Source organism: Barbus barbus (genome assembly GCF_936440315.1).
Source record: "Barbus barbus genome assembly, chromosome: 10".
NCBI lineage: Eukaryota > Metazoa > Chordata > Actinopteri > Cypriniformes > Cyprinidae > Barbus > Barbus barbus.
In genome coordinates this window covers 26579676-26601929 of record NC_136738.1, presented here as the reverse complement: position 1 = coordinate 26601929, position 22254 = coordinate 26579676, and the positions used below count along the sequence as shown (strand labels likewise).

At 35.4% G+C, this 22254-nt stretch overlaps 1 protein-coding gene across 1 annotated transcript in view; it reads right to left on the bottom strand.

Moving 5' to 3' along the window:
* Positions 1-14406: 14406 nt before the first annotated feature.
* LOC306875751 (poly(rC)-binding protein 3-like) overlaps positions 14407-22254 on the bottom strand; it is a 55824-nt gene continuing 47976 nt past the window's right edge. Inside the window, exons 11-16 of the mRNA XM_079426470.1 lie at positions 20856-20930; positions 19093-19134; positions 16960-17038; positions 15614-15666; positions 14829-14998; positions 14407-14613 (exon numbers count right to left, since the gene is read on the bottom strand). Of these exons, the coding sequence (XP_079282596.1) occupies positions 14559-14613; positions 14829-14998; positions 15614-15666; positions 16960-17038; positions 19093-19134; positions 20856-20930 (474 nt within the window). The 3' untranslated portion in view covers positions 14407-14558. The remainder of the gene's footprint in view (positions 14614-14828; positions 14999-15613; positions 15667-16959; positions 17039-19092; positions 19135-20855; positions 20931-22254) is intronic.

The window sequence follows — 22254 nt, the reverse complement described above, 5'->3', positions numbered from 1 at the left end:
ATCACATCAGTTACAGGGTGTGATTTACATCAAGTGAACAAATTTGCCTAGAGCATGTTATTACCTTAATTGCTTCTGTTGAATTGTGGGTAATGTAGTTTAAAGTTTTAAACATAATTGAGGATATTGTGAACACAAGGATCTCCTCAGAGAGCCTCTTACAACTGAATATGTGGATATAATTGGGATATTAGAAGGAGTTCATAAAAACAGATTAATGTTCAAATCTTTACAGAGATCTTGCTATGAGAGCATACGTCCAAAATATTTCTCACTGGAGAAGTTTGTTCAGTCTCTCCCCTTCTTTTATATTATTCTCCACAGTTTTAATGATCTTTAGGGTGTCTGGATTGAATCTGTGGGCAGTTTCAGAAAGCTTGGGTTTGTTACACAACAATATTTCAATTCATATTAGCATCTTTTAACCAAACAACAACATTCTACTTACCTTTCTTTTGGCCACAGATAAGAGAGTGTTTGGAATTATACTGGTTTTCATTGCACATTTTCCTGATGGCAGACAGACACTCTGTGACCTCTTTTGATCGTTTTGTGTTTTGTAAGCAGTTGCCCAAACTCTTATTTCCTCAGCTGCTCATTGTACCTGGAGGCACTATTTTTATCTCCCAGGCATTTACCAGAATTGCACAAGCAGCCATTTCTTCTAATAGAAACTAGTGCACTGGTGGGACAGATTCCGCTTAATGTATTTTAATGTACATATATTTTATTGCATCTTCCTTTTGGGAAAACAGTGCATATTTTATCCAATAATAATAATAATCAAATAAACTAGCATGTACAGCTTTACATGGAAATGACACAAACAATAAAAGTCTTTGGAATTTGAATACAGATTTAGAATTTAAATAAAGCAATAAAGCTGCTGCCACTTTCAGTCAATCCTTCAAACTGTGGGACCAGAAATACCTCTGTTTTTGCAGTATGCTGTAAAAATAAAGAAATAAATAAAAATATCAGATAAATGTCTTTTTACGATGCCTGTAGCTAATAAACTTGTTCTCACCATGCAAGAGCACAAAGTGAAAAAGGCAGTACGTGCACATAAAAAGAAGCCTTTTAGCAATATTACTGCTTCCTGGCTGATTTTCTTGAGTCCAATCATAGCAGGAGGAGATTTCAGAAATTACAGATGACCTGTCAGCGCTCGGTCTAAATGACTAGGATTTAAGTGACAGGGACAGACAGCAGTCTGTCTGCACTTCCAGTTCGACGTTTGTCATTCTGCTTTGGATCTCTTACGACACATCATGGCACCCAACTGAGATAAACGTAGACTTTAAATTACTAAGATAATACTTCCAATTTGATGATTCCCTGGAGGAAGATAGAGGTTGAATTTAGATTAATGAATATTTCAACACATCGCCTGCCTTGATGTGCTCAGGATTGATGATTGAAAGTTAGAAGTGAAAGAGTGAAGGCAAGTGAGCTGTGATTTATAGCTCATAAGATCACAAACAGCACAGTCAGTTTCTGAGTTTCGCTGACCAGGGTACAGAAAATGCAAAGCACGCCACTGTAGAAGTCTGTAGAAGTTCTTTAATAATTTGGTTCATTAGATTGTATAAGAGAACGTAAATGTTATACTCCATGTTGAGCTGTTTTGGACTCTTAATAGGGTGTGTGTGTGTGTGTGTGTGTGTGTGTGGAGGCTTTTAAAGAGAAGGTCTCTTTGACCTTTCTGTTTAGCTACTGTAGATGGTTAGATGCATTATTTATGTTCAACTCTGCTGAAGAGGACAGTTATGAAAAGATATAGAGAAGAAAGATGATGGCATTCACTTGTGAGAAAGTGAGGCTTCTAGTGTATATCCAGCTGCAGTCCTACAAAACCTCTGATAACGCATTTATTGGATTCATCCATTTTAGTGTGAAAAGCACAATGTTTTGATGGGCTATATCAGTCTTCCATTAGTTTCATTGCTCTGCTGCCCATTGGAAAATGTTATTGCACACAGATTCCTCTTAGCTCTTAAGACTTAATGGAGTTCTCAGTTATATTTTAGGCATTTCTCCTAAAAAATACTTAGAAATAAATAGAAACAAATGATACAACAGTTGACATGCAGTACAGTAAGAGTAATACTTGTGGATAACTGAGTGCAGATAATTTGTTTGTAGAATTGATACAGTTCATATCAAGATACATTGTTCAGATCTGAAACTCCATAGAGCAGTTGTTCTCAATTTTTGATTCAAAGGCCCCTGATTGTCCAACACAATAATCAGAAACTGTATGTTCTTCGATGAGAGTTAATAGGAGGTAATATGATTGAAATTAAGATTAAATAAATTATAAATATTAGATTTAAAAAATAATAATGTTGCTTTGGAACTGAAATTTTGGCAATAAATAAAAAAATCTGAAGTTGATGCTCCAGAATTATTAACTGGAAATAATTAAAAACTGAACAAAATGTAACCCTGGACCACAAAACCAGTCATAAGGGTCGATTTTTTTGAAATTGAGATTTATACATCATCTGAATAATAAATAAGCTGTCCATTGATGTATGGTTTGTTAGGATAGGATAATATTTGGCCGAGATACAACTATTTGAAAATCTGGAATCTGAGGGTGCAAAAAAATCTAAATGTTGAGAAAATTGTCTTTAAAGTTGTCCGAAGTTCTTAGCAATGCATATTACTAATCAAAAATTAAGTTTTAATATATTTACTGTAGGAAATTTACAAAATATCTTCATGGAACATAATCTTTACTTAATATCCTAATGATTTTTAATGATTTTTGGCATAAAAGAAAAATCAATCATTTTGACCCATACAATGTATTTTTGGCTATTGCTACAAATATACCCCAGCGACTTAAGACTGGTGGTCCAGGGTCACAAACGTGAAACTGAAATAAAAACAAATCATAAATAGTAATATTTAAAAAGAACAAAAACTAAAAAAAAAAAAATTACAAAAGCATGTAAAAAATACTAAAATTGTAACTAAAAATGAAACCTGAAAATATAAAATTAAACGCCAATTTAAAATGTGAATTAAAAATATTAAAAACTCAAACACAACAATTAAAAAAGGTTCAAACATTCACTGATGCTCCTGAAGGAAACACGATGCATTAAGAGCCGGGGGGTGAAAACTTTTGAACAGGATGAAGATGTCCAAATTTTTCTTATTTTGTTGAAATATCATATTTTTCCATTTAGTACTGCCCTTCTGATGTGACAGAAGATACTTGCATGTTTCCTGGAAGACAAATGAAGTACAATTTACCTTGATCTTCAAATTCAAAAAGTTTTCACCCCCGGCTCTTAATGCATCGTGTTTCCTTCAGGAACATCAGTGAATGTTTGAACCTTTTTTAATTGTTGTGTTTGAATCCCTCAATCATCCTCAGTGTGAAAAGGTGGATCTCAAAATCATACAGTTACTGCTGGAAAGGGTTCAGATATGCAAAAGATGCTGGAAAACTGAAGATTCTGCAGGACCTGGAGGATTTTTCTGAAGAACAGTGCTCAGTTGAACTGTTCAGAACAAACAAGGGACTCATGAACAACCATCACAAAACAAAAAAAAAAAACAGTCGTAGATCATCCAGGTAACCACACACAGTATTAAGAATCAAGGGTTCCCAAACTTTTGAATGTGGTTATTTTAATAATTTCAGCTATTTTTTTGTCTTGTGGACTATATGTAAACATCTTTTATGGAAAATATCTTACTCAGGACAGTACTAAATAAAAAATAACATGCATTTTGTATGATCTCTCTTATTTTGGTAAAATTATCCACATTTTCACAGATTCTGCAAGGGGTTCCCAAACTTTCGATCCCCACTGTATGTATCTTACCTGATCAACATGCCCTGTGTTTCTGTTGAGGGTTCAAGGAGACGTATAAAAAGTGGCATTGCAAAGTCGTTATCCATGGACAAACTTTACCCAATTGTTTATCAAGTCAGCCCATTTTCTCTTTCAGTACACCTTCACCTAAATGAATTCCCTCTTCTCGAGTGTCTTTAATGGATAAATTACGTGTGTCAAGTACCAAAAGAGAATTCTGCCTGTAACCATCAAGCGAATCAGTGCTGTGACAAAGCAAATCCATCTCCTCTGATGGTTTGGATCCTAATTAAAACACGCTTTTAACCCACTTAGATTTATCACAATTAGTCCATGAGGTCCAGTCAGGGTGTGCTGGTCACTGTCACCAGTCTGCAAACCAAGTCTCACAGCGCACCTACATTTATCAGAGCCAAGATGAACGGAGTGTTTCAGAGGTTAATTAAAAAACCTGCTCTGTATAAAGCTCTTACGATGCATCAACGCTGTGACGATCCAGTGTGAAACAATCCTACGAGAAGCTCTTGAACAGCCTCTGCGGTGGATAAGGAGAGGTAGTGAGGTGTGGAAAAGGGAAATTATTTTGTCCTGCATTGTGTGTTAAACGGTCAGCCATGCGCGGAGCTGATAACAATGCAGTGGCCAGAAATTTGTGAATGTGATTTGAGGGCATCTGAGCTAACTGGATCCTGGCAAATTCAATCAGGAGTTCAAAGACCTTAGGTTTAGGCAGCATGTACGGCGCAAATTTAATATAGATTTGCAAATAACATTTTAGACCTTGTGATGCCTCCAACGGTGATACCTTATAATTTGTAAAGTCTGCAGATATGGCTCAGCTGCTTCCTTCAATATGCAGCTGTGATTTTTTTTTTTATCCATTTGAATTCAAATCCCTAACCTTGTTGAAACACAAGCAACAAAAGACAACAGACACATTGTAATCAGTGATACTATCTACACTGGATACACTGTGGATCCTCTGCAGTGAATGGGTGCCGTCAGAATAAAGAGTTGATAAAAACATCACAATAATTCAATCCACATGGCTCCAGTCCACCAACATCTTTTGAAGTGAAAAACTGAGTGTTCAAAAGAAACAAATGCATCATTAATGTGTTTTAACTTTAAACCATTACTTCTGGACAATATTCTAATCCATAATCCATAATAATGCTTCCTCCAGTTAAAAATCCATGTTGTCAAAAAAACTAAATCCACCAATTTATTTTTTAGAACTGGTTTTGGATTTTCACTTGTAAATGGTGCCTGATCAGTGCATATTTTTCTCCTGATTCAGATTATTTGACTTTTTCACTGGAGAAAGCAATATTGTGAACAGAGAGGACTTGTATTTTAGCCAGAAACAACAGTTTGAATGACTTTTAAAAGACACTTTATTAAAATTAAAATGCCTTAATTATGCCTTAATTATCTTACAAAGTTTTCGCTTTACAAGTCATTAATTGATAGTCATGTGGATTACTTGTGGATTATTGTAATTTTTTTATCAGATGTTTGTACTCTCATTCTGACGGCACCCATTCACTGGATTCATTGTTGAAGTGGTTGGCAAGTGACATAATTCCTCCATATCTGTTCCAGTAAAGAAACAAACAAACAAACACATCTACATGTGGAGGGCCTGAGGGTGGGTAAATTTTCAGAAAATATTAATTTTTGGATGAACTATTTCTTTAAAGTTGACTTGAAATGGTAATTAAGATTGGCTTCTGTATTGTGACACATGAGAGAGAAACAGCTTCTCGAACGAGAAAATTTTGTTAATTAGGAATTGGGACGTTAATTCTTTTAATTTAAGCACATGATTAAAAAATAATGATGGGCAAGGATAAATTACTTGTAATAAACACTGCAACATTCCACAAAAATATCAGAATTATCCATTTTAATTTCACAGTGACTTTAAATATGAGTAATAGAAACAGCAATTTCTTTAGCAAACCCCACTAATTAGTGGTTCTGTATTGAAGGTTAATAAGCTTATTATGATCTAAAAGTCATAATGAATTGGTACTTTACAAATTCAAAACATTATATAATATAAAGTGGATCGACTCTTATCATTTCCAAGATTAAATGCCTGCAGTAGATTTTTTGTCTTATCTTTTAAATACACATTGAATGAATAATTGATGAAAAAACATCTAATTAGTTTCCATGCCCTGTTTTACCCAACATAAAAGCCAACCTTTCAGCAATTCAGAGGGTGCCACCGAAGGGAATACGGTGTTTTGCTCTGTGATTGACAGCTAAATTTATCCAGCTCCACACATTTATGAAAAAAGTGATTGAGGTTTTTAATAAATAAAATAAAATAATTTAATCTGTGTATTGGCTGTCTAACAAACCAGAAGTTATGCTAAAGTCTTGCTGAGGATTCTATGTTGTTTTAACTTACCTCAAGGAAGATCAAAACAGCATTTAAATGAGATTACCCAATGTTTTTTGTTAGCTGTGTCTGTAATGAACTCTTTATTCATGTCAGCTACGTTTTATGTAACTTCAAATAGGGCTGTCAGGACGCTTGGGAATCACACATTATTGGGTTTAAGTATATTTTGGATGAAGTCAGTTCCCCGAGGGCAGTTTTAATTCAGACTATTGTCAGTGGAAATCGAACGCCATATCAAGAGATGTAGATATAATGAGTCAGTGCACATCTAAGAGAAATATTCTTCAGAAGGAAAATAGAACACTTTTAGCTTGACACATATTGAAGTTCACAATACAGAGCAATGCCTGCAAGCGGCTGCAAAGATATGGAAGAACAGTTCATCAATCGATTGATTAAAGGGGTCATCGGATGCCCATTTTCCACAAGTTGATATGATACTTTAGGCTCTTAATGAAAAGTCTATAACATACTTTGGTTAAAATTTCTCAATGGTAGTGTAAAAAACACCTTCTTTACCCTGTCAAAATCAGCTCTGTTTTCATCGAGCCGTTTTTAGTCCATGTTGCTTTAAATGCTAATGAGCTCTGCTGACCCCGCCTCTCTCTTCCATGGGGTGACGAGCAGTACTGTTTAACTGGCTAACTAGCAGGTTATTAGGAAGATTTGCAAATATTCATAAAAAAAACGTTATACTCACTTTTTCTGTAGGTGAAGCTGGATCACGAAAGATTCACGCGAACACAGACGCATTTAGGCAGATCAGGGATCGGCGCATTCACTTCAAAGTGAAAGAAACATTAATCCTCTGCATCTTCAGCAGCTCAGATGTCGGGAGTAAATGATGACTGCTTTATTCATGATTATATCCAACAACAAAACACCTCAATCACTCAATCAGAGACGTTCTTGTCTTCCCCTGCACCGGAGTCGACACAATGGCGGATGGATGACAGCTCACTCAGGGCGGGTCTAAGGTAAGATGGACTTGTCAATCAACTATCGTGGGTGGGTCCTGTGCACCACTACATCATTCTGACAAGAATCTCAGAACATCCTGATATGTGACCCAGGACCACAAAACCAGTCATAAGAGTCCATTTTTAATTTATAAGTCAACTGAAAGCTGAATAAATAAGCTTTCCATTGATGTATGGTTTGTTATGATTGGACAATATTTGTTATGATTGGACAATAATTCACCTCTGGCTTTCTCAGTTGGGGATACCTAATATTCCGCAATATTATTGAAATGTACAGACACTGTTGGATGAGAACTGAACTGAGCTGATTGATGGCATCACTGTTTTCTACAGGGATGCTTTACAACCAAATTGAACTCTTCTCATAATTGATGATCTTTACAGTTATTGAATGGAACTGAATCAACACTGAACTGACCTCAGCTGAACAATGACAATATTTTTTTTTAGAGCTGGTTTAACACAGAATTGATCTGTTTGTGTCATTCAATCATTATTTTCCTGTTTATCACTGTAAAGCTGCTTTAAAACAACCTGTATTGTATAAAGCCCTATATAAATAAAAGTGACTTGACTATAAAGACATTTCATCCAGTGCAAAGGTTCCATGGATGTTAAATATTCTTCAAGGAACAACACATGCCAATAAAGAAACTTTATTTATACTGTTTCATTTAAAGGGATAGTTCACCCCAAATTACATTCTGTCATCATTGTTGTTGCAAACCTGTATGTCCATGCAACACAAGAGATATTTTGAAACAAAATTGGACCCCACTGACTCAACTTTTATTGCTTTTTTTATTAAACCCAAATAAATGATTAAGATCAATAAAACCAACCTGTATTAAGCTTTTCTAAACCTCTCTTTGGATATGGACTTTTGAGGTAAATCATACAACAGCAGTCAATCGTCCAAAAATTCACCATAATCCCCCTACAATGGTCAATTTTATTCAGGAAATTGAAAAGCATATGTAGTTTTGGATTACTCCACCTACTACCAGCGATAACACAGCAAACACTGAAGTTCCTGAGTGTATATCCTCTGGACTGCTCCTCGTCTTCTCTTTTCCATAGGGAACATGTACAGCCAAATGTATTGAGGGACTTGGGGAGGTGTGTTAATTTGAGCTTATTTCTGGCTGGGAACAAACTGAGGCCAATGACGGAGGGTGGGCAGAGGTGACCTCTCCTCCCCCTGGAGTAACGTACTAATTTTGAAGCAGCAGTGATCTAGGGCCATTCCCAATGCCTTCGCTTGGCTTTCAAGAAAGGCCGGCAGGATCAACCGGCGATTAGCCACGCTGCCGTTTTTAATTTAAAGAAAATGACTTTGAGTTTTATTAGCGGTTGTAGAGAACCTTGTGCAACAGAATTACAGAGGACAGAGAATAAACTCTTGTTCAAAACCTAATGGATTTTAAATAACAGTGCACGTTGTTCCCAGGCCAAGCTCTTATATGCTGCTGCCCATGTCCCCATTCAAGCACAACCTTGAATCTCGCTCTATCGGCTGAGTTAAAGGTCTCAGAAGCAAAGATATTGTCATAGAGATCTGTAACCGCACACTCATATTGATTATGTCACCAAGGAATAACAACACCTTCAGCTTGACAATGAATCACTTTAAATGCATAGGCTAATGCTTGTTTGTGGCTATAGTAGGTCAAGCATCTTGAAAAAATAGTTTATCCTAAATATCAAGTGAAAGAACATCTGGTTGCACTGTTTTTGAGGCAAACTCAAGTACAGGTTAATTTACATGAAGCTAATTACAACATTTAGCGACCTCTAGTGGTAAAAAGATAGGACAAAAAAATGCATCTAAAAATCTATCTATCTATCTATCTATCTATCTATCTATCTATCTATCTATCTATCTATCTATCTATCTATCTATCTATCTATCTATCTATCTATCTATCTATCTATCTATCATGACAAACCACAAAAATGATTAACTAATATAAATGATGTTAATAAAAAAAAAAAAGGCATCACAAAAATTCAAGGGAAAAACAAACTTTATTATCTCCTTTTTACAAAACATTTCAAAGTTTAACCTAACCTCAGCAGTAATTTGAATCTAATATAGACCTGCAAGCAGCAAATTGTCCAACATAAAATAATTACTCTGTTACATTTTTTTTTCCCCCAAACAGAATCATTTACAGAAGCACAGACAGGTAGAGGGCGTTTTTTTTTTTTTTGCTGCTCTAGTACAATGAAAAACTGCATGACCAACAAAATGAATGCAATGATTTTAGATGTGCACAGTGAGAATTAATGTGTATTAAAATGATGAGTGCAAATTAACCACATGATTTGCGTCAGAACAACATCATGTGAATATCATGAGGTCGGGCGGAGATGAAACATGAAAAATACAAAAGCCGTTTGTAATGGTGTACTGAGTTTTCCACCAAACAGTAAATCATTTTCGACACATCACTGCAGTCCTACACGAACATTTATTTTTATTGCATTTGTGAAATAATAGTCATAATAATAGTAATAAAAAATAATAAAAGCCTCCCTTGGTGAAGCATTCTGCTACTGAGAAATGTCAAAGTTACGCATGCTGCTGTCTGAATATTAATATGCATCTGTACAGTGATCTAGAGTACAGCACGTTATGGACTAAACATAACATCAAATAAAACATTCCATACATGTATCACAAGACATAGCCTTGTGTAAACATACAATCTAACTTAATGTTTAACAGAGTCTAAGACACTGACACAAATATTACATTTCAAAGCAGTGCAAAACATATGGTAAATGCGACGACAAGAAACTCAACGCGGAATCTAAAACACCAACAAAATGTGTTGAATAATTCCAGATAAATTAGCTATTTTAAAGCAACAGTATGACATCATTTCCGGCCATGTGCACGGATGGCTCAGCATGGCCATGTGCATACCTTTACGAGTCCAATATTATAAAAGTTCTGTGCTCATAATAGACATTAAATCATAAAATGTTAGATTTTGGTGTAAATTAACTCTTGGGTGCATATCTGTGATTTGACTGCAGTGATACTGCTTAACAGATACCAAATAGAAATATAGAAATATATATATATATCTTTATAACTTCAATGCTTTGCAAATGCATGCTTTTGAACCAGATTTAATAAATAAGAATGCATTTTTTATGGAAGCTTGTTTCCGCCTAGGAATAAAACATAAAAAGGTATTGTGACTTTTATATCACAATTCAGACTTTTTTCTTGCAATGTAAACAAGCAATGTTTTTTTTATTACAGAATTCTGAGTTTACATCACGTAATTCTGTTTTTTTTTTCCACCCCGCATGGAATAAAAAATAGATTTTTTTTTTCTTGCAATTGCAAGCTTACTGTAAATCTCACAATTCAGACTTTTCTGAGGAAAAAATGTCCAAATGATAAGAAATAAACTCAAAACTGTGAGGGAAAAAAGTCAAAATTGTGAGATCGCAATTTTAATCTGTGGCGGAAACACACTTCCATAATTTTCTGTTATAAGACAAAAATGGTTTCTTCTAGTGCATGATTACATATTCTCATGTAAAACCCATGCAATTGGAAAATGGCAAGAAAGGTAAACTAGAGGTTGAATAATGAATCACGTTGAAGCAGTTACATTCAACTTTCAGCCTCAATACCACATTTAAATGTGGAGGATGAAATACATATTGATTGCTGACTGAAAAAGTTCAGATTTGGATAAAATGGGAACTCAACATGGCCTCAGCTTGGTCGCAATCTTCAGGAAAAATTGGGAAAACGTTCAGGGCTTAATCAGAGGGCTTCAGTACTGGAAATACATTGCTTAACTATAGCAACACAACAGTGACAGTTTTGCTGGGGCGAGATTTGAAGTGTGCAATTTCTGCGCAACAAACAATATTGCAAAAATAATAACTTCAATCATTCCCCTGCTTGTTCGAATGGAAGTCAAAGGATGAAATGTCTCAGTACACTGCCTAAACAGGTTTTGTGTGGAAACAGAACTAATTGAGTGCCTTGCTGCTGATCTTCAACATGCATGGCATGACATTAATTTTAGAGGGAGGTAACTCATTTTTTTGTAGCATCTCCAAATATACAAGCCACAAGTATTTCTCCACAGTTATTTGCAATACAGCAGATGGGGTTACGGCACTACACATTCATTTTTAAGGTATCCAGACTTGAAATGCCATCAGGGTCTTTATATAATTGCCTTATGAGATGCATGTACCATACCGACCCAGAGCATCTTCAATTTTATTTCAACATCTCATGCCAGTCAGGCCGCAGATTGTGCTGCACAAATTACACATATCTTCAAAAAAAAGTAGCTGTATGATCAGGGATGAAATTATAATTGAAGGTGCCAATAGGTGGATAAAATAATGGTAAGGAATCTGTATGCATCATTAATAGAGTACACAGGCTGTCTTGATAATAATTAATCACAGCAAAACATGCAACAGAAATAGCTTAAAGTCAATCAAATTTTGCATGTGAGAAAAATATTATTAGAGCTGATCAGTAAGGCTACATCAGCAGGAGGAGACACACTGAAGAATCATGGGTATTAGTAATAATAATAAAAACAAACAGTGGCCTTAACTGAAGCTAAACAACTGTTATAAAGAAACAATCATGTTTAAGAGCAGACCAGGCTACGAAATCTGCCATTACTTTTGAAAGTCTGGCCAAAACCCATGAACATTCCAGAACCCGAGATACAAATGATCCTGACTAATCACTGAAGAGTGGACGAGGGAAATAACAAAGCACTCTGTTGTATTGGTATGTAGCAGAAATACGGTCATGGCAACTGGGTCGACTGTGCGTGTGCATGTTTCAGAAGCTGTCAGTGGAGAACGACCTCTTAGTCTTGTCTGACGCATGCAGAGCTTGTGCATGTCTTTTCAGTTCGACTGACAAATATGGTTTTGGAGAGCAATATGGAAAACACTGTCAGGATGAAGTGTGGTGCTGGACGCATGAGGAAAGGGTCCAAAATGAACACTCACCAACTGCCATGTGTGAGTAAAAAAATTGATTGAAATTGAATAAGTTTGTAATGTGAAATCAGGGGCCTCGTTTATAAAGACATATGTATAATGTGAATGAATCAACAACGCTGAAACAATGTTGGATTATTTTAATTACTTTAATATACGAGACAATATATTTCACAAAAAGATTATAAAATGCAATTCAGCATGGGCATATATATATATTAATTGTAAAATAGAATTAATTATGTGTGTGTGTGTATGTATGTATATATATATGTATATATATATATATATATATATATATATATATATATATATATATATATATATATATATATATATATATATACACACACACACACACACACACACACACACACACATACAACACTGAAACAATGCTGGATTATTTAATCCTACAAACGATTCATAAAATGTCTGTATTCACATGAGATTTTCCTAAATCCATCCTGCTTCATAAATTGCAGTTCAACTTAAATTCACATTTGCTTTGCCTTTATAAATCTTGATTTGTTGCTCACGTTTGAGTTAGGATGAAATCAAATCCGATCGTAAGTGTTTTTTTATGAACGAAGCCCCTGCATATCCCAATAATAATGCAAAATACAGTTTAATGGCAGGTAAAAATGTTCATCCAAAATGCTGAGGAGTGGCAAAAAGTTAATTTTGGACCCTTCATGAGAGTTTACCATATTCACAGAGAGAGCATATGGTAGAGGAGCATGGGGTGGATTTCATTATCAGCACATCTGTATTCACTTCCAAAGAAATAAAGCTACTGTATTTCTCATACTACTGCAAAAACACGTTGCATATAAAAATATCCTATAAATAATTCTACTGTAATATATTCAATTACTTAAACTTAGATTGAGGGCTGAATTTAAATGTCTCAGCATGCAGTAAAGTTGAGAGCACGGCTTATACATCCTCATATTGTTTGTTTTCACACTGATTTTCTTCTTCCTCTCAGTTCTGAAAGTGAATACAAGAAGCTAATAATGGATTCTCTGTGTTACTCCGCATGCCACGATGACAGATGCAAACAAATCATATAGGCGTGGTGCAAGCATTCCAACTCCATCAGTTGGTTTCATTATTCATGTATGAGATGCACTGTTGTAAGTTTGCCGGTGAGCAAAGCCCTGGAGCAAAGCACAGAAACAACTCAATCTGACCTAATGAAAGATTGGAAAGTGGAGGATTTCATTGGCTTTGCTGTACCACACCATAGAGTACAGACCGGAAAATATGAATTCACAGTGAAAGCGATGGCAAAACAGGACACTGGTGGCATGAGGTACTAGAGAGTCAAAAAAGTAAAGTGTCTTTGAAAATAATTATAAAGCAGGACCATCAGGAGCACAACAAAGGTTGAGTAGGAGGAACATCAAACTGAGATTTGAAATATGTGCACATTATAGAATAGAAATTAGTCAGAATTACTGAAAGTACAGGACAGCAAAAATACAGAGAGAAATCAAACTAGGTGCAATGCCATTGGCTCAAGGGTCATGTGATGCAGTGAAGGATCATGGGTAGAAATTAGAGAGTGCCCATTCCAGTGACCTCAGACGTCAGCCTAGAATAGTTAAGGGAAGAGGAAAAAGGGGAGGGGAAAGGAAAAGATAGAAAAAATAGATAACATAAAATAATTCTGAAAGCATTTGACACTTATGTACAAGAATGATAGTTTTTTCCACCTTGTTGCTCTCCGCGTTGAGTAATAAGCATGCATTACCGTCGATTCGGTTAAGCTGAAAACAATCAAGCTCCCATCAAATGCAAAAATAAAATCTGTTCCGCTTCTAAAGAAACAGTTTCTAGCACCTCCTCGATTTTGACATGCATTTGTCTTCTTTACAACATCTGCATCACATCACTAGCTCCTTGCCAACAGCATTGCTAGGAAATGCTATTGGATGCAATCCGCTTTTTACTTTTTTTTTTTTTAATCTTTGCTGTCAAACTACAAGACTTACGCAGCAAACATACTGAACTAATCTAACCAATTCTTTAAATAATAAATAAATATATAACAAGATCCAAGCATTCGGCATGCTAAAATACTACACTATAACACTGCATAACGAACAAATCATACTACAGTTGTCCTGTTTTTTACCGTTTTTTTTTTTTTCTTAATGTCAGAAGTCTGCCTACATGAACGTAGCTACTGATGAAGTTGACCATGGGGTTTAAGGGAAAGGGTGATGAGTTCTAAGGGAAGATTGTATATATGTATATTGGGAATCAGCTGCTGATAGCTTCAGATAATGAAAGCAGTTTGGGGCTTCAGGATGTAGTCATTGATGAGGGGTCATTCCACATGGCGGCCACGTCTCTGAACCTGCCATCAGAACCGTGGGAAAGCAATATGCATTAGTTTGGCCCCGGCCGCTACCCTGCAAGCCTCAACACACTGACACACTGATTCCCCAAACACACTGCTCTGTACACAGAGTGAAGATCCTATCTGAGCTGCTTTTAAGAAACTGTTAGAACACAATAAAAATGTTATGTTACTGCAGTTTGGAAGAAATTGTGAAACGTTGACGGGCTCACCTTGCGTTGATGAGGTACTGGGCAAGGCTGATGTTGGCGGGGGTTCCTGTAATGGTGATCTGGCGCTCTGATGACCCTTCCATGGCATTAGCTATTTTGATCTGGGCTCCAGACATCTGACGGATCTCGTTGATTTTGGTTCCCTGGCGCCCGATTATGCAGCCTATTAGCTGGGAAGAAAGCGGAAAGGTTCTTAAAGGACGGTCAAAAAAAAAAAAACAGTTTGTGTTACAGAAAGTATGCTTCTTTTTCAAGTATTTGCAATGGAATAGTTTTGTGACAGACAACTAAATCATGTCAAAATGCAAAAAAAATTTAAATAATATTTTTTTTTTAATAAAGCAGGGATTCAAAGAATTGAAGAATCAAATAAGATCCCACTGGATAAACTAAAGATGGAAACTTGGAAGATGGAAATCTGAAACATTGAATTGATCTCTACTGTCTAAAAGCTTTTAAAAAAAGGATACTTCTATTCAGCATGGTTGCATTAAATTAATCAAAAGTGGTGGTAAAGTCTTTTACATTTTTACAATCAATCAATCAATCAATCAATCCATAAATGCTGTTCTAAATGCAACAAAACTGTTTTTGTCTTTGATATTATTATATACTATTATATTGATATTATTTTCAATATGGATTTTCAGACTTTGACTTCTGTTTGACTTTGACTCTACATCAGACATTTATTCTCAACTAAACTGAAATTTATTTCTGTCATCAGTTAGGATTTTCTGACAAGGGACTGAGAGTCAAAGCGGAGCATCAATCATTATACTCACATCATTGGGAATGGTGAGTTCATGAGTACTGGCCGGGGGACTGGCATCCAGACCTGGATCAGAGAGCAGAGGGAAGCTCGAGAGACAGCCTAGGATAAACAGCACTGCATACACACGCTGGAAAGTGTCAACACTCTGTGTGAGCTTTAGAAGACTGTGGCCTTAATGGACCAGGTGCAGAGTGCGAGGAACTCTTAGTCCTCCTGAGGCTTTTTTATGGAGGCCTTTTTTCACCTTAAACTAACATAAATATCTCTAGCGGTTCTCACATCTTGTCTTCTGTCAAGGCAAGCTTTCCTACAGTTCGTCCTTGGTCTAACACAAACATATATTAGGTATATGATACATGTGTGAATAGCAAAGAATGTTCTGCTCTCCACATGGCATTCGGTTTGCCCTTAGTAATAGCTTTAACCTGAGCTTGAATAAGGCAGTGTTTATCCAGATGAATACGTAATGAATGGCTTGATGGAAGATGTGTTGTGGTCTGTAAAATCAAAACACTGATATGCTTCTCTTATGCCAGATTCTGAAGGGCAGAAAAGAACACATTTTGTGCCGTTCGTAATTCCTTTTGAGCATAAAATTCTACACCATTAGTCCCCTGTATGTGACAATGTTGCATAAGCAGGAAAACCTCACTATCTTTTATCCCAGGTCTTAGCAGGACAGGATTAGGCGCTTCATAAAAAGCTGACCAAAAAAAAAAAACGCAACAGAAAAAAACAATGCAAGGTGAGGGTTTTTTTTCAGAAGTTAAACCTGAAGTTCAAAAAAGTAGAAAATAAATAAGGAAAGAAATAATGGGTAGTAAGAATAAAACCATTAATGGATATATTGTTTAATAAAATAAAAAAAATAAACAACATAAGACTAACAAATAATATAAAAAATGCTAACAAAGCAAAAAAAATAAAACAAAAATAAAACAATTAAAATAAATATACACAAAAAAATAAAACAAACTAATAAAATAAAAATCCTAACAATTAAAGTAAAACAAAAAACAATTAAAATAATTAAAATAAAAAAGCACTGACAAAATAAAGAACTAACAAATAAAATAAAAAACCCTAACAAGTAAAATAAAACAAACATTAACAAATAAAACACTAACAAACAAATAAGATAAAACACTTACAAATAAAAAAAACACTAACAAATAATAAAATAAAATAACATTTTTGAAGAAACAACATAAAAAAACCACAAAGTGAAGAGCAACCACCACGGGCATGTCATGATGCTTGACATGGAACGAGAAGGAAAGAGAGAGAGAAAGATGAAGAGAGCGTCTCTACAGGTACAAAGAGAAGGAAACTTCAAAAGGGCTTGTGGGTACGTACCAGGGAAAGCAGGGGTGGTCTGTCCGAGGGGGGTAAAGGGGGTTTGCTGCATAGCCAACTGGTGGAGCTTGGTCAACTGCTGAGGGTTTGGAGGGACAGTAGAGCTAAGAGGTTATTGTTATAAGACAGGTCACACCAAGAAATCAAGAAACTAAACTAGACCAAAGAGACAAAGAGGATAAGAAGCCATGACACACTGTGGTGGAAGAAGAGCAAAAGAGAAAGCTGAAGAGATAGAAACTTTAGTAGGACTTGGCCTGACTTGGTAGGTTAATTTTATCCGATCGCTAACTGATCTGTGATATGATGCGTCTTGGAAAAATTAATTGACAATTTTTTTTTTTTTTTTTAAGATTTACACTTTATTCCAGCCTACTAAAGAATATCCAATCAATTATTTTATATGTATGATTTTATTATAATATAGTAACCGGGGGACATATCTTAACAAATGGTAAATTCGACTCTTGATACAAAATTTGACATTTTGATGCTATATTTGCTCAATTTTCTTATCTTGAGTGTAGTTATGCTTTTTTGTAACCCGAGTGGCTCAAAAGAGTCTAAATGCATTAGAAGGTGGTGTTATTACCATGGATAATTTGTCGCCTGAACCACAAGCGAACCGTTATCCATCAGAGATATGAACATGTAAGTGTGCGGGTAACCTTCAGAGGACACGCAAGCCTATTTTACAAACAGTCTTTGAACCACAGCAAACCTGCGCTGGGTGTTGTTGTGTACACCCTCTAAATCTGAGTTTAAAGCAGGTTGAAAGGGATGTCCAACCTTGACTTGAGTTATTGCAGTGTCAGCAGAAGCGTCTCTAAGCATCAATCACTGCCAATCCTAAATGAAAAGAACTAACACAAGGCATCTCTCCTTCTCTCTGATAGATATTCATTCAGATTATCGGTGCTGAAAACACAGCTATCAGGATTCAAGAATCATCTGGATTGTGAGCGTGCTTCCATTTTCCTTTTTTATTTTACCTTTCTCTTCTGTACAGCCCACTGGTCAACTTTTGTTGTGTTTATTTGTGCTTTATAAATAAATAAATAATTGAAATTAAATTAAATTTTGATTAAGTCAGTGGTTCTGCTCCTCAAACTGTGTGATGCATAATTTTGTATGATTTTTTTTTTTTTTTTTCAAATGGTACTTTTATTTTTCCACATTTGCCTTATTTTCCATCTTATATACACTTCTGTTCAAAAGTTAGGGGTCGGAAAGATTTTTTTTTAAATTTTGAAAGAAGGCTGCATTTATTTGATCAGTTAAAAACACTAATACTGTGATATATTATTACAGTTTAAAATAACTATATTAATATATTTTATTCCTGTGATGCAAAGCAGCCATTACTCCAGTCTTCAGTATCATATCATCCTATAAAATATGAAGAATAATTATATGCTGATCTGCTGCTCAAGAAACATTTTTTATTATTATCAATGTTGAAGACTGTTTGCTGCTTAATGTTTTTGCTTTATTTGAAATTATTTGAAATATATATAATCTATTATAATATTACAAATATCAATTTTGAACAACTGCATTAAGTGCATGTTGAATAAAAGTAGTTTTTCTTTTGAAGTTTAGTGTACACTTTTAATGCAGCTTTGTGCATGTAAAACTGTAATGCAACAGGTAAGATGCAAACAGAAAATTATTAGAAAAATCTAATTACAGCTGCAATTAACATATATAATGTCAATATAACAACAAATCCATGCTTTTTAGTCCTTCCACAGAACCGGCATTAATATTTCTCATATAGAAAATGATTTGCTTAATGGTGAACTTACTTTTTGGTCTGAAAAGTTAGGTTTAATCACGTCACTTTCAAATTACCTCAGAGCGAGTCTCGTATCGTATTCTATGCAGACTATCTAGAAAATGACAAACACTGTCATTTCCTCCAACAGGCCAAGTCCTTAGAAGTTTGGCTTACATTTCAGAGGGCTGAGGTTGAGAACATTTTCAGATTGCAATGCGACAAAAATTAGACATCAGAAACGTCATATTAATATTACTGCTTAATATTAATAGAGAGGTCCACGCTGAAAGCTACAGAGTCATGCAGACTGCTGACGGTGCTAGGGGGGAAGAGGGTGGATGCTGGGGACTCACATCTGGGTGTGGAATGGCATATTGTCCCTGAATTGTGTAGGCCTGTGAAGACAGAGAGAGAAAAAAAAGACAAGAAAAATCGAATCAACATTAAACACAAGAACTAACTGATTCATAACCGCTAAAGGATCTATTAATATTTTACAGGGACATTTGGTTTCAAAAGCTGAGTTTTCTTTCATATTTTATGTGAATAATCTTTATGACTAGTTATACAGTGATAATATTCAGCGCTTTAAATAATTGAGGCTTTTCTACACAAATTTACAACACTCCTTGCTTTTCATATCTGTGCGTCTGTTCAAGTGCAAGTGCACACTACGCTTAAAATATATTTCATATTGTCTTCAAATAACAAACACGTTCCTTGAGTAGGTAAATATACCCGACAATAAAAGCAAATCTATTTCTGAACCATCTGAATAGATGAATATATAACATCCTTCACCAAGTTTTCTACAGTATGTAAAATTCTGAACCTCTTTTAATGCAATATCATATTTTCAAAAATAAGAGATAAAAGAACATCAATTTAAAGTGTCACACTAATAATCATGTTAATCATGTAAAAAGCTGGTTATGCTGGATGAAGTATCTGTGAATGAGTTAGGTTAAAAAGATGCTGAGAGCTTTGTTAAAGGATATTATTATTCATCTTCAAAGGAATGTTAGATTAGTGGAAAAAAATTACAAACGCATTGTATTTTGTGTTGGTTAGCAAATGAGTGGGGATGACTTTGAAAATCATGTTTGATAGCATATCCCTTCAATATTTATAACTTGACATTTCAAGTTTTATTGGAATCTCAAATTAATGCAAATCCAGGTCGACAAACTCTATCAAAAGTTTCTTACATCTTGTGTTGTTACACTTCAAGCTTTGAAAATATTAACAGGATATGATATCTGCTCTGAGAGGGAGGAGTTTATTTTGCAATAAGAGTGAACAACAATAATCTAGAATTAAAATACACTCAAAGCAGTCAAAACGCAATGTGAAAGGTGAGGTATGCAATTTTGTATTTTTCAGTGTTGAAATATAATCTTTCTATCCCAGTTTAATATGCAAAGACTTCTAAGGTTTTTGAAGGTTGATTTCCTGAAGAGAATAACTACGTTTGAAACATTACTCTATTTGTAAGTGCAGCCCAACACGTCGATTTCCGATTCAAACAAAGGCATAAGAAAAATAAGAACATTAATATGCAATAATAATAGATTTGTCCTAATTTATTGACCTTCACACAGAATTTTAAGGCAGTCAGTTGCATGAATTTGTTTCTCACTCCTTATCAATATGCACCTCATTCCAAATGCTTTCATGCTTTCTCTTTTTACGGTAACTTGTAATGGCGCAAAAAGTTTGGAATATGAAAATGAAATGAAATCGAAGCACTCAAGTTCAAAATGCACATAACTGCTCACAAATAACTTGCAAAGTGAATTTAAAGTGAACTAAAGTCTTCTAAAACCTCTTAGAATGCATTACCGCAGCAGAAAGACAAAAACATAAAAAATATGCATTCATTTCATTTCCATCTCTGCATAGCAGTAGAAGGCAGACTCTCCTTATTGAGTCCCGATCTGAACTCTCATTGACAATCTAAATCTCCTCTCTCTCTGCAGGCATTTCCCTGGTTAGGATGGTGTGACAGCATGCGAGTGACAAGGTGAGAAAACCTGAGTGAACTAACAGGCAGTGGCTGGTGCTGCAGTAAAAGGCTGAGGTTGGCTGCGGACGCCGCCAGCGGGTCGGCTCTTACCTGGCCACCTGAAAAAATGACGGGGGTGGAGGCGGGCTTTGGGCGGTAGGGAATGGTGGCACCTTTCGGTGGGGACTAGGAGAGGGGAAGAGGTAAGAGGCAGAAACAGCGTTAGACCATGAGACAGGTGTAGACAGGTGTGCGGTTTCTGTGGTAAAGTTGTACAAAAGTCAGGCAGGAGAACAGATTTTGTGAGACCCCAGCGCTTGAAGATTTGTATTCTCTAGGCCGTGTCTTGTGAAGCTCAACAAGTCTACTCTACAAAAAAATCAATAAACCAGCAACAAAGTGAGCAAAAGTCAAGCTGAAATATCAAGGTGCTGCAGCAAAAAGTCAACAGAGAAGGGCCCCGAATGGAATACTGGCTGACTTTTTTAACTTAAAACAATGAAGAACACCATTGTTTAAAAGCTGGGGGTTGGTAAGTATTTTTATTGTTTTTGAAAAAATTTTCCTATACTCACAAAGGCTGCATTTATCTGATCAAAAATACAGTAAAAACAGTAATATTGTTTTTGTATTTTAAAATGTAATTTATTCCTGTGAAAATTCAGCCAATACTCGAGTCTTCAGTGTCACATGATCCTGCAGAAATCTTTCTATGTTGAACTGGTGCTCCAGAAACATTCATCAATGTTGAAAACAAGTACGGTTAATCTTTTTTTGTGGAAAACGTTATTTATTTATTTTTTCAGTATTCTTAGAAATAGAAAATTAAAACATAGAAATATAAAATTATAAAATATATAATAAATAGTTGTATCTCAGCCAAATATTGTCCTATCTAACAAACTATACATCAGTGGAAAGCTTATTTATTCAGCTTATGACTGGTTTTGTGGTCCAGGGTCACATATTTCCAATTCATTTGTCACACTGGAAAGGTCCAATCAAGCAGATTGAAATTTGAGAACAATACTAAGTGAATTGTTCTGCACATTTGCAAATGTTAAAAAATAGTTCTAAAATTTCAGCTACACACAAAGGTTGAGACAGTACCTGTTGTAAAATCCAGGTGATCTGATTACTTGTACAAGCCAAGAATGAAAAGCATTCAATAACGCCCAATCAGAACACAATTCACCTCAGCAGGAGATCAGCCCTACACGTCATTGGTGGATAAGAATAACATTTAAATGAATGAACTGAGAGAAGGCGTAAGCAAGCCAACGGAAGCTTTGTGTTTCTCATTAATCACAAGTAAAACAATGTAGTCTCTCTTTGGCAGGGTGGCTGTAATAGAGTGTGGCTGTGTGTACGGTTGTGCATCCACCCCATTGTTATTGTCGTAATGAATGGATTACACCCAAAAATAGAAAATACATTCATTACTCAGCCTCACGGTGTTCCAAAACAGACTTACTTTTTCTGCATTCTGTTGTACTGTATTTACTGGCAG